At 41.1% G+C, this 18,056-nt stretch overlaps 1 protein-coding gene across 14 annotated transcripts in view; it reads right to left on the bottom strand.

Annotated features, from left to right (window-relative positions):
- The window catches only part of ZC3H14 (zinc finger CCCH-type containing 14), a 49,184-nt gene that overhangs the window by 10,017 nt on the left and 21,111 nt on the right, over positions 1–18,056 (bottom strand). For 5 of the 14 annotated variants that reach the window (XM_009249367.4, XM_009249368.4, XM_063715195.1 and 2 more), the window contains 2 exons: positions 5,648–5,722; positions 359–518 (listed from right to left, as the gene is read on the bottom strand). In XM_009249367.4, coding sequence (XP_009247642.1) covers positions 359–518; positions 5,648–5,722 — 235 coding nt within the window. 14 annotated transcript variants of the gene reach the window in all.

The raw sequence follows: 18,056 nt of genomic DNA, 5'->3' as shown, positions 1-18,056 counted from the left end.
AATTTTCTAAGGGAAAAATCACCCAAACCTGATCTGCCAACTCTCTTTAGAGTTGACCTGATTATGGTCAGCTGGCTTTTAAACTTGCATTTCCTGAATTTGCATAAAGAAAAGAATCTTTAATAGAGTTAAATCATACACTGAGTTGTAATTTGTAGGTTAATGGATTTCTGAACAAGAAAGATGAACTGGAATTCTTGAAAACTGAATTTGGCTAACTATTCATGGGCTAGCTACTGAATCAATGAAAGCACTCTCGCTAGGGGTTGGGGCGGGGAGGAGGGAAGCTGCAAACAAATGGTTAACCTTTACTATCTAATCACACAAATTAACTACACAAGAAAAAGAAACCATCTACCGTGTCTGCATAAGGTGTCCTGAAAGTACCCGAAGGGAATCTGCAGTCTTCATCCCCGACTCTTGGTTTGGTGCCACTACTATTTCCTCAGACAGCTTTGGCTTCTTCAGAATAAATGATCTTGTGTCTGCATGGACCATGGATTCCATGTCATAGTAATCTGAGCCAAAAAAATTGGCCACAAATGTTTACTTTTGAATATACCTTACATTCCCAACATCATACATGTGAGAAGAATGTCAATCTTTTATATATTCAAATTATTTCAAAGGAAAATCACAACTGGTTCCACTCAGGAAAATAGGGCTATAATTCTATTCCAAACATGTTTTCAAAGAACTCAAGGAGTCCTTTGCGCATAGGGCACGGCACAAGTGATTCTGATTAACACTCCCTAGCCACAGCAGAGAAAGGTCCTCAGGTGAGGCATCTCAAGAGATATAACAATATACCCTTAAAGTACAAAAATCTTTTCTAAAAACCTGGAGAATTTGAGTCCTAATGCTCCCTATAATTAGAATACACAGACTGCTGAACCACTTTTCCAAAATCTGGTTTGTTCACTTCGCACAGTACCACTTAGAATCATGTCCTGATAAAAAGAATTCAAGTGGTATAATTTCCAATTGGTTATAAACCGAGGACTACTTTAAAAGGGAACTGAAAGGTGAACGGACACTTAAACATATGTATCAAGAAAAACACTGGCCTTTAATGCAAATAACCATAAGCTCACATCATTTACTATTTTATAAAATATGCCAAGACCTACAACCCAGAATGGCTGACCTATCAATACGCCATCAACGGACTAAAGTTAATACACTTCTTTTAAAGCTTAGAGACCAAAATTCACAGGATATTCATTTATGTTCATTCACTGAGTATTTACGGAACAACTAAGAGAACCGAGCTAGATACACAAAGATAAACAGAAAAACAGACACATATACAATTTCAGAACAGCATGACCCAGAAGGGATGTGAACAAGGTGCTGAGAATACAGAGCAGCCCACTCCAGCCAAGAACCAACGAAAAGCTTAGCAAGGAGGAACATCTGAAGTTGGCAGTAAAGGAATAAGCAGGAATAAACAAGGAGAGAGACTGGGAGAAACAAACACAGCACTTCAGGCAGAGGAAAACGCACATAGAAGGAAAGGGGCTTTCACAAGGCCGAAGGCATCTGAGAAAGGTTAGAATGTGGAATGGCTGGAAGGGTGTGTGTGGTGGGCTCAGCGGTGCATAGCAAGGAAGGCTGACACATACAATAAAAGTTCTTCTATGTCTCAGTGACTCTGGATTCTGGTGTATAAGTAGTAAGAAATCAAGTGGCCTGGTGTGGCGGTTCACATCTGTAATCACAGCATTCTGGGAGGCCAAGGCACAAGGATTCCATAAGCCCAGGAGTTTGAGACCAGCCTAGGCAACATAGTGAGACCTCCCATCAACCAGAAAATAGATAAATAAATAAAATTAGCCAGGCGTGGGAGCACATGCCCGTAGTCCCAGCTACTCGGGAGGCTGAGGTGGGAGAAGTGCTTGGGCCCAGGAGGTCAAGGCTGCAATAAGCAGGATTGTGCCACTGCACTCCAGCATGAGTGACAAAGGGAGACTCCATCTCAAACCAAAAAAAAAAGAGAAAAGAAATCAAGAGAGGTTCCTAAGGAAGGAAGTGGCCTGATCAAACTGGTTTTTAGAAAAACAGTGTTAAGGAGGAACAGTGTTCTCGACCTGTTGTTGCCCAGGACAGAGGGTGAGGCTCTTGAATGAAAAGATTCTCCGCTGTCTGTCCTGGTCTCACACACCTGACAGGAAGAGAAGACACACTCCATCCCGGGAAGGGGCGTGCCCGCCTTCCCCAGCAAGGGCAGTACAGATGGTAAAGAGAGACAGGTGGAAGAGAAAGCTGGGATGAGAAACTTAGGAAAAGAAAAAGAGCAAAGTTAAAAGAGGCAAAGATACATTTCAATGTTAGATTTATTTGAAGTCTTTGTGGGACTCTCCCATGTTTAAGAGGAGGTAGAAAATTCAGATTTGACCCGTAGGTGAGGGGACAGAAATAAGACGCTGAGTCAAAGCCGAAGGTGGCAGAAGTGTTTACCATACTCAGGGTGGCCGTCTCTCACTGAATCCTCACTCAAAGCCTACAAAGTCCGTTTCCTCCCATGTTACAGAGGACTGTTTGCACCTCCAAGTTATTAAATGATTCACCGCGGTCTCACAACTATCAAAGGTGGGTCCCGACAGTGGCCCAGGGGCTGCTTCACTCCTTCCCACCACTCTGCACTTTCTGAGATGAAGGAGTTCTACCAGTTCATAGGTTGGGTGAATGCAGAAGAGATGAAAATAATGCTGAAGGCAGGAGACAGCAAAGCTAATCTTTTGAGGAGGAATGGAGGAGATGAGCTGACACATGAGAATGAAAGGGAAAGAGAAGAAAAAAGACAGAGTGAAGTCCTGGAAGCCGAAAGGTCAAAGCTTGGAGAAAGTATGGGAACCCAAGTGTAACATGCTCCGGGGTTGAGGAAAGCGTGCACCGGTCCCTCCCGCACACCTCTCTGCAAGCGGAACGTCAGCAGCCCAGGTCACATGGAGACCAGACAGACGGGAGAGTAAGTAACATCTTCTGAGTAGAGACCACAGGCTGACCCCATGCATTTACTTTTTGTTCCCCCCTGAAAGCCCACAAAAACGTCAATAAGGGTTTTTTGTTTTGAAAGCATAAACTCACAAAGAAAATAAGTGTAAAAAGAAATTTTCAAAGTGGAAAACAGATGATTAAGAACTCAGGGGATCTGTAAAAGCTGAATTCTAAGGCAATAATGAAGCAATCCAATTCAGACCACAAGATTCTCCAAAGGCTCAGGTACTGGCAGTAAAAAGGACCTTAGGAAGAAATGGAAGAAATGACAGGCAAAAAAGAGGTGTATTAGATATGCCCAAGAAGCAGTTCTTCAACTCTAATTCCATGTATCTGTTTTCTTTGTTTGAGACAGTCTTGCTCTGTCACTCAGGCTGGAGTGCAGTGGTGCGAGTTCAGCTCACTGCAACCTCCGCCTCCTGGGTTCAAGCAAGGCTCCTGCCTCAGTCTCCCGAGTAGCTGGGATTACAGATGTACACCACCACGTCTGGCTAATTTTTTTATTTTTTACTAGAGACCGGGTTTCGCCATGTTGGCCAGGCTGGCCTGGAACTCCTGACCTGAAGTGATCCGCCCGCCTTGGCTTCCCAAAGTGCTGGGATTATGGGTGTGAGCCACCGCACCTGGCCACTGTTTTCTTGGTTTTGATGCTTGCCACACCAATCCCGACCTCTACACTGAAGACACCTGGGACGACTGGTGATGTGCTTTCCTGTAGATAATCTTCGGAGAGGCCCATGGATGAAGCATCAGGGTCCTCTGCCAGAAAGATGCTACGACAAAATCACCTGAAGGTACACTGTTAAACATTTTTAAAGGCAATTAGATTTCCTGATAAATCTTTACCCATTGCATGCATTTTCCCTTGGAGAAAGTGGAGCTTTAGACTCCTGAGAGGGTAAGAACAGAGTCCCTGGACCAAGAGACACCAGCCATGATGAAAGAAGTACTGGACTGACAATGGTGGGGGCAGGGTTAAATAAACGTTACATAATAATTAATGGTGAGGTGCCTCCCCCAGCCTTCTTTCCCCACTTAAGCTCGCAGAACTCTGACTACCAGGCTATTACTTGAAAAACTTTCTTTTAGAGAAGCTGACCAGCCTGAGAGGAAAGTCTTAAAGGCAGTGACATCGGGGTGCCCACAAACCAGACAGGCAGGACAAATCACCTTCCACCACAGGGTCTAGTTTCAAATAGAAAGTCAAAGCGCCCCATGCCCCAACTCATGAACCCAGAATACCAGTGACCTTCTGAGTGCTCCACTCTTAAATGTAAGACCACCTAGGATCCCCAGACATCAGAGGGGAACCTCCAGCATCAAAGACAGCCAAAACAGACCACTTAGAGGAAACAAGACCAAGCAGGGAGGGGAAAAATGTCAAAACCACCTTTCAGATCCACAGAGAAATAACAAAGAGTATTGCGTACACAAAATCAGTATGTTTTTAAAAAATTAATAGAATATGCAGAAACAAAGGGATCTCAGAATAAGATAGGAGCTAAGGACTGCAGTCATTCATAAGCCTCACAGAACCACTTGCTGTTTCAAACTGCGTGCACCATGGGTACAATGAAAAGCTGAAGGAAGCAGAAGAGAAAACATGCACAAGAGCTGATGAAGTGGATCCCACACACAGATCTCGGCTGCCAACCTTTTCAAATACTCCTGTGGAGGAAGCAGGACGGACTGCTGGGAGATGAGAAAGCAAAATCATGGGTAGAGAATGTCTGAACACCTCTACAGAGAGAAGACAGGAGGCAGAGAATGAAGCTGGAGGAGTGGGTGACATACCAGTGGCTCACCAACCCGGTGGATCTGGCCTCTGGTGGAGGCTGACCCTTAGGGAGGAAAAGCACACTTTCTGAGCTGGAAAGCTGGGGGAGGGTCAGGGAACAGAGTGACTGACTGTGGAGTCCTGACTGAGGGGAAAGAAAATCCAGGAAAGGGCTGAGAGGGGTCTAGGGACCAGAGCTTCCCACAAAAGACAGACTTAGGGGAAACAGAAGGACTGAGATGATTCCGGTTCTCTCATGGTTGCCTGTGTTTATCCTGCAGTCATTTTTAAGACACTGAACATGCATGTGGCAGGGGCTGGGCACTGAGGACAGAGATAATAAAAATGAAGGCGTCAGCTCCAGTTCTGGAGTAGCCCTTGGCATGTGTGTCTGTGGGGAGAGGAAAGGAGACAGGCAAACTAGAGTGGCTCTAGAACACTAGAACAACAAGTTCCAGGTGTGGCCCTGGTGATAAGACTCCAAAATGAAGTACAAGAGGATAAGGCTAACCAGGTGAAAACCAGGATACAAAAGCCACTCGTGGCAATGACAAAAGCTGGGTAGAGTGGGAGGGTAAGTCAGAAATGCAGGTCACTCCTGACAGCAGGAGAGTGACAGCCAACAGTGCTAGGGACACACTTGGAATGGTGTGAAAGGAACAAAGTTTTCCAATGAGGCAAAAAATTGTAACACTATATAACATGAAAGAAATGCAGATCTTATCTCCTGGCCCTAAAATATTTTCACAGATCTAAATATAACACCTTAGGGCAGGATCTAAGAGATACGAGATACGTTAAATGGGGTGTCAGAAATGGAAATGGCAACTGAAACGGCTAGATTACAGTACAACTCGAAACACTACCAACCTTGACTCATCTGCAGAGTTTCTGCCATTACTGGGTCGATTTGCAGTCGGGATAATAATTGCCTCTGTTGAGTTCCTAGAATATAAATTTTAAAACTTCACTAAGCTTACAACACAGACAATACCAGCATGTGGTTCCCAAAAATCAATCCTTCTGGGTTCTCAACTTAAAGTCTTAAAAGTAACTTAAAGCTTCAGCAATTCAATAGTATTTATAGACCAAAGACATATCCTGTAAGACAAAAAAGGCTGTACTCAGGGTTAAACCAAAAATGCCAATTTAAAACACTCCGGGTTCTCCCTCTGTGAGGACAGCAGTTTTCTTGAATTTGAATTCTGCGGGGAAAGTAAAGGTGGCAAACGGGTGGAAAATCCAGGCAAAAGCACCTTGTGGCGCAGCAGCTCGCACCAGAGCCAACTGCACAATAAGCACAGCAAGCACCTCCCTCCATCACCTGAGCTCTTACCATCACGACTCACTCATGACCTTTGAAGATAATCGAAACAGCAAAACACTCTAATCATCTAAATATAGAGTTCCTAAAAGACAAACTCTAGGCTTTGATGCATGCAAAGAAAACAATAAGACTCTCAGCTCTACAATCCACACCCTATGTTAGCAAAGCATGATAATTCTTTGGCTCTCCTGCAAGAAAAGATGTTCAACTACTTACTTCTTCTAAAATAGGCTCATAACATTAATTCCTATTAGGTTCACTATTCCTAACAATAATATGCTCAGCAGTCTGACTGCACAAAATAGGGACAAAGAACTGATTTTTTCTATCCTCGATTTGATGTTAAGCTCCTTGAGGATGGGAGAATGTCACACTTTTCTGTAGCCCCCACAGTGCTTAGCAGACATCAGGCACTCACTTGCTCATTATAAGGTACTGCACTACAGTGTACAAAAGGATGTAACTGATAGGGTTGCAAATACTGAAATATTACTAAGATGCCCACATGCTGATTTTGGGTATATCCATTACAGGTGGCTTCACAAGGACAGGCTTTGCTTACCCAGTGCAAAGATGTTAAGTGGGCAATCTCCCACCAAGCACCACATTTCATTAAAAGGTGTTTTTAAATTTTAAAACCTATACTCGATTTGAAATTGTATCAGTTGGTTTCCTTTAAAACATAAGTTATATGACATTTTATTGGTGCGTCCCAAAACAGTGAATTCCTTCCAGAATTATTACCGCAAAAAACACACACATTCTGAGGAATTGTAACCAAGATGACACTTAGGTCAAGTTGTATTCCTGTGGGAAGCTTGGAAAACTGAGGTGAAAAGTTACAGGAAGAATGCTCTTTCCATCCAAATACTGCAACAGGTCTCCTTCACATCAAAAGTACATGATGAAAGAATGAGACATTTTAAAATAATTTCACAAGACACATGAAAGACCACACTTCCAACATTTCAAGTTTTGCTTCATCGCTCTAGGTTCATCTATCTTTTCAAAACATTGTTTTAGAGCGCTCCATTAAAGAGGATGGAATTCTGATCAATTCTAGATTTCTAAGCTAAATCAAGCAGAATCCAAATTTGTCATTAAAGGTCCATGAAAAATTCAAGTTCTCTGTAACTTGCTCCCTCCATATCAGAGCTACAGTCAACATACGTGGAAAGATACAGAGCAAAGGATGGGTACCTAGATATTAAGAGTTTACCTTTCTCAACATTTCTAAGGAAGCCGATTATTTTTACATCAGTAGTTCTTGACTGTGATTCAGAAACTTCTTCTTGATCTTCAAACTGTCTGTTGCATTCAGATGTTGTTGAATATTCATTCATTTTAACCTCCAAAGATGAAATTTTTGCTTCATTCTGGGACACTCTAACATTTAGATCAAAAAGATTTGCTTCCACTGTCAAAATAGCTGCTTTCATTCCTTTAATTTCATTGATATCAGTTGATATTTTCCTTAAAAGGTGGGAAATATTGTCTAGCTCATTCAGTGAACAAGAGGAGCTTGTTATGGAACCTAAGTCCGCTGGCTCCGGTGGAAGAAAAATTGGTAGAGATGGTGATGGAAACTTTGAAGACATTCTCATAAAGGTGATAGGAACCTCAAAGACATTTTCATAAAATTCTCTCCCTTAAAATCTGATAATTTTTTCTTCACAGCTCATTAAGTTATTTCATCGAAAGTAAAAGCAGTGATCAAGGCTGTTACCTTAAGATGTATTAAGAGCAAATAACATCTTAAAACCTGTAATTCAAAAGATGGGGTTGTACATTTCTAGAGTCAGAACTCAAAACTAAATGAGAAAAAGCTAAACGTACCAGACCAATTGCTCTTTGCTACAACTAAGAAGCCCTGATATGTAGGGCCCTACATCCTCTAAGTACCATCTATATAGCTCCTCTTCCAGTAAACCCTATTATTACATACAGAATAATCCTGGTTTCTGATTGGCTGAAAACAGACATGCGTCACACAAAGAATTTTCTATTATTTACCTCATATGATGAGAGCACTGAAGCGCTACTTTATAAGTTAAGCAATATAACATTAAGTGCTTGACATCTAAATATGATATGAATTAAATGTACTTTTCCCTTTCCATCATCTAAACCATAACATTTTTAAGCTTCAGATTTCTGATTTGTTTTATTTTGAGTTGTATTTCCCCTTGAAATTAGTATATAACATTATTGAGATTGACAAATCCTCTGGAGGGAAAGGGCGGAGAAAGTAACTGGACCCGTGATCCAAACAAACTTCTTTCAAGATACGTGTGGTAATGACAGAATTCAACTTCACTAATATAGTATTGTGTAAACTTAAGGATGGGGAAATAACTCAGCTTGGCTTAATAGTAGACCATTATTAGACAGGTGTTTCTTAAATATTCTCTCCCATTTTGTTTTGTTTTTTTTTTTTTTGATATTATCTTTTGAAACACAAAAATACTAAATTTTGATGAAGTCCGATTTATCTTTTTTTCCTTTGGTTGCTTGTGCTTTTGGTGTCATATTTAAGAAACCATTCTGGAATCCAAGACATATCTATTTTTTTCCCTAAGAGTTTTGAAGTTTAGGTTTTTGATCCATTTTGAGTTAATTTTTGTTTATGACATAAAGTAAGGTTCCAACTTCATTCTTTTCATGTGGATATTCAGTTGTCCCAGCATCACCTGTGGAAAAAACTATTCTTTTGCCAATAAACTGTCTTAGCACCGCTGCCAAAAATCGATGGGTTGTGAAAGTATGCATTTATTTCTGGATTCTCAATTCTGGTCCACGGGTCTGTATGGTCATCCTTATGCCAGTACCACACAGTCTTGATTACTCTAGCTTTGTAGTAAGTTTTGAAATCAAGCAACATAACCTTGCCAACGTTACTCTTTTTCAATAGTTTTGGCTATTCTCGGTCCCTTTTTATTTCCATATGAATTTTAGGATCAGCTTGCCGATTTCTACAAAAAAAGCAATTTGGGGTTTAAACAGGGATTGAGTTGAATCCATAGATCAACTTGGGGACTACTGCCATCTTAAGAATAGTAAAGACATCTAGGCTGGGCGTGGTGACTCACGCCTGTAATACCAGCATTTTGGAAGGCCAAGGTGGGCAGATCATGAGGTCAGGAGTTCGAGACCAGCCTGACCAATGTGGCGAAATCCCATCTCTGCTAAAAATACAAAAATTAGCCAGGTGTGGTGGTGCACGCCTGTTATCCCAGCTACTCAGGAGGCTGAGGCTGGAGAATCGCTTGAACCCGGGAGGCAGAGACTGAATGAGCAGAGATCGTGCCACTGCACTCCAGCCTAAGTGACAGAGGGAGACTCCATCTCAAAAAAAAAAAAAAAAAAAATAGTAAAGACTTCCAATCCATTAACACAGAAAATCTTGTAATGTCCTTAATTTGCCAAAGGACGTTTTTACTTTGGTTTACTCCCCAAGCTAACAAATAAGATATGCAACATACAAGGATGCAAGTTGATAGATGCTGCTCACTATAGCCTCTTAAAAGAAGACTCCTGGCCTGGCACAGAGGCTCACACCTGTCATTCCAGCACTTCGGGAGGCCAAGGCAGGTGTATCACTTGAGGTCAGGAGTTCGAGACCAGCCTGGCCAACGTAGCAAAACCCCGTCTCCACTAAAAATACAAAAATTAGCCAGGCATGGTGGCATACGCCTGTAATTCCAGCTACTCGGGAGGCTGAGGCATGAGAATCACTTGAACCTGGGAAGGCAGAGGCTGCGGTGAATGAGATCGTGCCACTGCACTGCAGCTTGGGTGACAGAGTGAGAATCTGTCTCAAAAAAAAAAAAAAAGGAATCCTTATAAAGAATTGTAGTCTTTGGTTTCCCAGTCAAATAGATGTCACAGTAACAGTAACAGAATAAAGAAAATGCTAAGTGCTGGAATTTGTAAAATAAAAATCTTTATTCATTTCTCCACTGTATGAATCAGTTCTTCAAAATTCCAGACACAAAATAATGTTCAAAATTCACAAGGCTTTGGATTCACAGACTTTTTTTTAACAGAACCAGCTGGCATATGACATCCATAGTAACTGTTAACAGCAAGACACTCTCAGCCAAGCACCACCTGCAAACCAGCTGGTTCACTAGAGGACAGACAACCTCAAGGAAAAAAGCAAGAAAGAGGTCTAACAGAACGGGTCACAGAAAGAGCCCATCTGATGGAACCCATATGGCCCACTATGTCCAGCCCAACTTTAGAATACAAAATAAGCAAGGACCCTTCCTAAGACTCCAGTGTAGATACTCATCAGCGGAGAAAGCTTATATATTTTAACATTTACTCCTACCAATAACTCTCAAGTAAATGCTACCAGTATTCTTCATTTATAGATTAGGAAACTGGGGTACAGAAAGGTTAAATCAACTAGTAAACTGCAGGGCCTGCACCTTCGGTAGTCTGGCTCCTAGGTCCACACTCAAGGACTCTCCCATGATACATTAAGTGGAACAAAAACGTCATGGAGAACTCTGTGGGGTGTAATTCCTGCTTTATATGTATATTTGTGTGTGTGCGTAAGTAAACATATAATTCCACTTTATATACAAAGGGTGCACACGTTCAAAGACATTAGAAATGCCTAGACTACGACACCAATACACATCAAACTTCTAAGTGCAGTTCTTCCCTCCGAGGAAAGCAGGGGGATTTTCCATTTTCTTTGAATATAAAACCTCCCCTTGACTAAGAACCTTTCACAGTGCTTCCAGTCCAACACAATGTATCAAGTATATATAATTATAATCTCTCCTTCTGAAGAGTCCATAAAAGTGAATTAAATAACTTAATATCTACATCTCTACCCTATGATCTTTGGGTTTGTGTTCTTTTATTTTTATTTTATTTTTTCCGAGATGGAGTCTCACCCTGTCACTCAGGCTACAGTGGAGTGGCGCAATCTTGGCTCACTGCAACCTCTGCCACCCAGATTCAAGCAATTCTCCTGCCTCAGCTTCCCAAGTAGCTGGGATTACAGGCACCCACCACCACACCCGGCTAATTTTTGTATTTTTAGTAGAGACGGGGTTTCACCATGTTGGCCAGGCTGGTCTCGAACTCCTGACCTAGTGATCCGCCCGTCTCAGCCTCTCAAATTGCTGGGATTACAGGCGTGAGCCACCGCGCCCAGCAGATTTCTATTCTTATGTTTTCTAATATTCATATCAATATAGCATGTGTACATAAGTAAAATACATATATTGGTATACATACTTAAAAATGACTATTGTACAAAAATTTTCAGGTCAAAAATATGATGGAGATCACTGATTTAGAGATGGGGGTTACAAGGTGCAGCAGATGAGATGTCAACAATCTCTGGGTAATAGAAAATATATGGACAAATACTGGCTGTAAGGCACATCAGGCAAAACCACAAATGAGCCCCTGTGAAAACTGCAGGTTAGATGCAAGGAAGGAGTGACATTTACTCAGACAACAAACACTGACTGAGCTCCTACTACTATATGACAGACACTGCTCTGGGCACTCAGTAACAGCCATACAGAACAAACACATAAATCCCTGCTCAAAAAGGATGGACTCTGTTGAGATGGGGAAGGAGGTAGCTCTCAAGACCTCCAAATAAATATATGTTAAAAGAAAACATTTCATGTTAAAACATAAAGACCTATGTCCGGATAAAAATACCTAAACTACAAAAACATAAAATATATATTTGATGGTGACAAACGTTATGGGGAAAAATAAAGCTTCAGAAAAGAGGGAGTGTGGGGATGGGGCCAGAGAAGGCCTCGAAGATGACACATGGATGAGATATGAGAACATCCAAAGTAAACATTCTCGGGAGAGGGCAAAAGCATCTGAGATGCACAGCTCTTCAAATGTCCTGAAGGACAAGCAGGCCAGGGTGCAGGAGGAGCAGCAAGGACAGGGAGCCAGAGTAGAGGGAGGGAGGTGGGTGATGAGAAGGCAAAATACTTTGACTTACAGTGAGACAGGGAGCCCCTGGGGGGGTTCTAAGCTGCAGAGTAGCATGATCTAATTTACAGTTTAAAGGATCACTGCTGCTGCTGTGTGGGACGGACTGAAGGAAGGCAAGTTTGAAAGCAGGCACACCTTGTAGGAACACACTATTCCAATAATCAAGTAACCAAGGCAAATCACAGACAGTGACTTTGTTTTTTTGCTTTTTTTTGAGACTGAGTGTCACTGTGTCACCAAGGCTGGAGTGCAGTGGCGTGATCTTGGCTCACTGTAACCTCCGCCTCCCAGGTTCAACCAATTCTCATACCTCAGCCTCCTGAGTAGCTGGGACTACAGGCATGTGCCATCATGCCCAGCTAATATTTGTATTTTTAGTACAGACAGGGTTTCACTATGCCAGCCAGGCAGGTCTCGAACTCCTAATCTCATATGATCCACCCGCCTTGGCCTCCCAAAGTGCTGGGATTATAGGCATGAGCCACCGCGCCCGGCCAGACAGTGACTTTGATGGGTGGTAGAGGCAGAAGTGGTAAACGGTGGTGAATTCCATAAATCTGGAGGTAGAGGCTGACAGGTGGAACAAGGGAAGGAGGGAGACAGAGGTAGAGAGGGAAGAGGAAGGAAAGGAGGAGAGAAAAAAAGAATGGCAACAGGATTCTGTCTCAGAAACTGGAAAGGTGAAGTCACCATTAAACTAAAATGAGGAAGGCTGCAGGAAGAACAGACAGGAGAGGAAAATTCATAGTTGAGCTTTGGACAAGTTTGAAATGATTTATTACACATCCAAGAAGAAATATAAAGTGGCTGGACAGAAATTAGGAATTCAGGGCAAGGTCCAGGCTGGAGATATAAAAATGTGAGAGTCACAGTGCAGAGATGATATATCAAGCCCTGAATTTGGATGAAACAAAGGGCCATCCAACTGTGAGGGACTGCAGCAATGAGTAAAAACCAAGAAGGATGTAAGGCAGAGAAGAAGGCTTGTGAATGGTATTGCCAGAGACAGACATTTAAAAGACAAAATTTTAAATATTTTTAATAGACAACTAGTGGGAGTGTAAGCATACCAACCTGCTCCCCCAAGAAATTCCTCCACAGCTGCAAGGCCAATTGCAGCTCCTTGTCTGCTTCATTGAAAGCTAAACCTGCCTGTAGAAAAGCTCAGCCCACAGCACAATTCTAGGTAAGCCTCTGCACTACCTTTCCTTAAACTAGGAACCACTATCTGCAGATGTTTTTGAAAAAAATCCCATAAATGAAAGCAAGAAAAAAAGCATAAAATCTGACTCTGACTCCATTAATTAGAAGACAAGAGTGAATTCCTTGAAAAGAAAAAAAAAATCCCTCTAATTAGGATCTTCAGACAGTTGAGATGATACTGTATCCACAAAGTAAGATACTATGAAAAATAGAACAAGAAAAAGTTTGTGGAAATTAAAAAATATGCTTGCCTGCATTTTTTAAATGTTCAGTAAGGAGACTAAAGATCAAGTCAAGGAAGTATTCAAGAGTAGACCAACAAGATCAAGTCAAAAATCAAGAGAGAAAAAATATACAACTGATAGATTAAAGTAGGGGCTTATCATCCAACTAACAGAATTTCCACAAGAGAATAATGAAAACAAGGACAGTAAATTTTAAAACAAATAATGCAAAAGTATTTCCCACACTGAAGAGAATGAATTTTCAAATTAAATAGGTACCTAACGTACCTAACTAGCATCTAGACATACCACAGTGAAATTTCAGACACCAGGAACATAGAAAAAAAAAATTCCCAGAGAAAAAAACCCCCGGAGAAAAAAATCCCAGGTATTACACGATGGAGTAAGATAGGCAACCAAGTTCTCAGCATCAACACTGAAGCCTCAAGATAATGAAACTATGCCTTCAAAGTTCTGAAGAAAATGACTTCAACCTATAATTCTGTACCTAGTCAAAGTATCAAACAAGTACAAGGATAGCTTCAGATTTCCAAGAACTCAGAAAATTTACCTTCTATACTTTCTTAAGTTTCTTTGTGACGTGATTACGAAATGGAGAAATGCACTGAGAAGACAAAATGGAATTCAGGAATTGCAGAGCCGACTCAGGGGAGGAGGGCGCCCCGGGATGATAACCTTTAGCAGGTCTAGAGCAAGCAGTCAGGTCAGAAAAGGAGAAGAGAGGCTCCAGGAGGAAGGTACCTAAGAACAAGTGGGAAACCCAAAGATTTCAAAGCACAGAGTGATAGACTTTTAAGGCTACAGTACAGGTAGGCAATGCGAGAAGGGAAAAAAGAAAAACCTAAGGGAAACAAAAAAGGGGGAAAAATTTAAAAAACTCTAGAGAGTCCCCACACAAAACTGTACAAGAAACAGAATGTAAATTTGGCCTTGTAATATTTATATAGTCCTTAAAAATTTTTTTTATTTTGAGAGACAGGGTCCTGGTCTGCCACCCAGGCTGGCACAATCACAGCTCACTGTAACCTCGAACTCCTGGGCTCAAGCAATCCTCCAGAGTAGCCATGACTATAGGTGCACATCATCACACCCAGCTAATTAAAAAACATTAATATATGTATATAGATGAGGGTCTCGCTATGTTCCCCACGCTGGCCTCAAACTCCTAGGCTCAAGCAAATCTCCCACCTCAGCCTCCTAAAGTGCTGGGATTACAGGTGTGAGCCACCAACCATGCCCAGACTAAATAGTCTTAATAGTGTAAATGCTTACTGTTTCTCAACTTAGAGTCAGTCGACTAAGTCTTAACTAAAGTAGGGAACAAAATGTAAATTTGATCAGCTTTGACAATATAAAAGTACAGACGACAATTTAGAAGGTGGAAGCAGGATAGAATGTAGGTGGTGGCAAGGAAGAAAATATAAGACTTGAAAGAGAGGCCTGGCATGGTGGCTTATGCCTGTAATCCCAGCACTTTGGGAGGCCAAGGTGGGCGGATTGCCTGAGCTCAGGAGTTCGAGACCAGCCTGGGCAAGATGGTGAGACCCTGTCTCTACTAAAAATTTTATTAAAAATTCCAGGTGTGGCAGGGTGTGCCTGTAGTCCCAAGCTACTCAGGAGGCTGAGGCAGGAGAATCACTTAAACCCGGGAGGCAGAGGTTGCAGTGAGTCAGGATTATGCTACTGCACTCCAGCCTGGGTGACAAAGTGAGACTCTACCTCCAAAAAAAAAAAAAAAAAAGGAATTGAAGGATACATATCTTTCAGAAGTCAAAATATACTAAATATACTGAAATATAACCAGACAAGAAATATTTAGGTATACTACTTAAAATTACTAAAGTAACCAATAAATGAATTAAAAACTGATTTTGCTGTATGAGCTTGGAAGCAAGGGAAAAGCATAAATGGGCTAGATCCTGACATATAGCAAGAAATCAACAGGTACTACCTAGTTGGTCAATGAAGAAACAGTATAAAGCATATTATTACAACATGGAGAAAGAAACAGAAGCATTTAAAAGTGGGGGATTCTGCGGAGTGGGACTAGTATAGAGAAGAATGAAGCAAGGAATGTTGCTTTTTATTTTTAATCTTTTTTATACTATTTGATTATTTTCTCATCTATCAGGAGATATTACATTGATATGCTTTCTTTTGCCAGATTTTCTATGGTGAGCATGTATTTCATAATGCATTTTATTTCAAATATATGGGATGCTTCCATACATTATACCAAACAGGAAAAATAAAAGGAAATCCACGCCTAGACACATCGTAGTGAAACTGCAGAACATCAAACACAAAGAGAAGATCTTGAAAGCAGCCAGAGAGAAAGGACAGATCACCTACAAAGGAACGACAGACAATTAGAATGACGGAAGTCCACTCAACAATGGAAAGCAGAAGACAATGGGATAATAATATATATAAGGTGTGGAGAGCAAATAACTGTTAACCTAGATTTGGGTATCCAGCAAAACTACTGCACAAGAACACAAAGAAAGAAAACACTCACAGGTGAATAGACTCTTGGAAAATATACTGCCAACAGACACGTTCCAGTGAAACTTCCAAAAAAATACTTCAAAAATACTTCAAAATATTGGAAAATAATGATCCCCAAATAACACTCAGAGATGTTAAGAATAAGTAAAATGATAAACAGGAGGTAAACCTGAAAAAACATTGCCTGGAAAAAATCACAAAAATGTTGTCCAACTTGTGTATTTTATTTTACTTATTTTTTTTGATAAGGAGTGTTGCTTTGTCGCTCAGGCTGGAGCACAGCAGCACAATCTTGGCTCACTGCAACCTCTGCCTCCCGGGTTCAAGCGATTCTTCTGCCTCAGACTCCTGAGTAGCTGGGACTACAGGTGCGTGCCACCATACCTGGCTAATTTTTCTATTTTTAGTAGAGACAGGGTTTCACCATATGGTCAGGCTGGTCTTGAACTCCTGACCTCAGGTGATCCACCCACCTCACCCTCCCAAAGTGCTGGGATTACAGGCATCATCCACCGTGCCCGGCCCAACTTGTGCATTTTAAAAAAGATCAAATTGAAACACTGGAAACAAGTAAATTAGGAGGGTAAAGACTGAAGCTCTTCAAAGGTATTCAAAAGTCCTTTTACTGTTTGAGAATGGGGTCAGGATATTAACTTTTAGAATACTAAATTAAATTTGTGTGGTAAAATTTCACTGGTAACGACTAAAAGAACAGAAATGAGGGCAAGCATGGTGGCCCACACCTATAATCCCAACACTTTGGGAGGCTGAAGCAGGCAGATCACAAGGTCAGGGGATCAGAGATCAAGAGATTGAGACCATCCTGGCCAACATGGTGAAACCTTGTCTCTATTAAAAATACAAAAATTAGCTGGGCATAGTGGTGGGCGCCTGTAATCCCAGCTACTTGGGAGGCTGAGGCAGGAGAATCACTTGAACCAGGGAGTCGGAGGTTGCAGTGAGCCGAGATCGCGCTACTACACTCCAGCCTGGCGACAAAGTGAGACTCCATCTCAAAAAAAAAAAAAAAAGAACAGAAAGGGAAGGTTTAAGTAGTAAACTAGTTTAAAATTGTAGAACCAGGGTTAGGGTTGTCAACAATAACAGTAATTAATGAACCTTAAAAAAGATGAGAAAAAACCAGAAAAGCAGGCAAATGCAAACCAGAAATGATGACAGAAAGTAATCTAACTATACCAGTAATTGTAATAAATGTGACTGGTCTAAACTCCCCAATAAAAGGCAAACTCAGATAAGACTAAAAAACAAAATCCAGCTTTATGATATTTAAGATATAATATATAGTTGACCCTTAAACAACATGAGGACTAAGTGAACCAACCCCCCAACAACAGTTGAAAACCCACATACAACTTTTGACTTCCCAAACATTTAACTACTACTGTTGCCAACGCAGCTGCAGTGGCAGCTTCATAAATTTTTTTTTCTTTTTTTTTTTCTACCATGGTTCTTATGTTAAATTCATTTATCTTGAAATGGCGAATAACTGCAGCCACAGTTGTAATATGTATCTTTGGTACATACTGAGCAATGGTTTCTTGTAATGTCATGACTTTTCTTTGGGAGCACGTCCAGCATCACTAGTAGCACTTCATTATGGGTCCTCTGGTGTTATTCAAGGTTTACAGTATCGCACTAAACATGATGAAAAATATGCAAGAACTGCGAGATCACCTTTTACTGCAATTCACAATTTACTGGAGAGCTGAACTGTCGCAGAGATGGTTAGCATTACACAGCATTTTAAGTGGACACTGAAAACACCTTAGCTTAACCATAAAGCAACAGGAGGTAACTACAAAATTATTACAGTAGTACAGTATGTACTATAGTAAATCTTATGTAGCTATTACTGCATCTTTATGTTTGCTTACATTTCTCTCAACAAGTGGTATCATGTAAAGTCTGTGTTTGTGTGCATATATTTTGATAAATTAAACTTCACAATAGATGTGTATGTTTTAAGATAGTAAATGTTAGTCTAGCG

Source organism: Pongo abelii, chromosome 15 (genome assembly GCF_028885655.2).
Source record: "Pongo abelii isolate AG06213 chromosome 15, NHGRI_mPonAbe1-v2.0_pri, whole genome shotgun sequence".
NCBI lineage: Eukaryota > Metazoa > Chordata > Mammalia > Primates > Hominidae > Pongo > Pongo abelii.
Note: the sequence above shows the minus strand (reverse complement) of the source record. Positions and strands in the feature narration are given on the sequence as shown.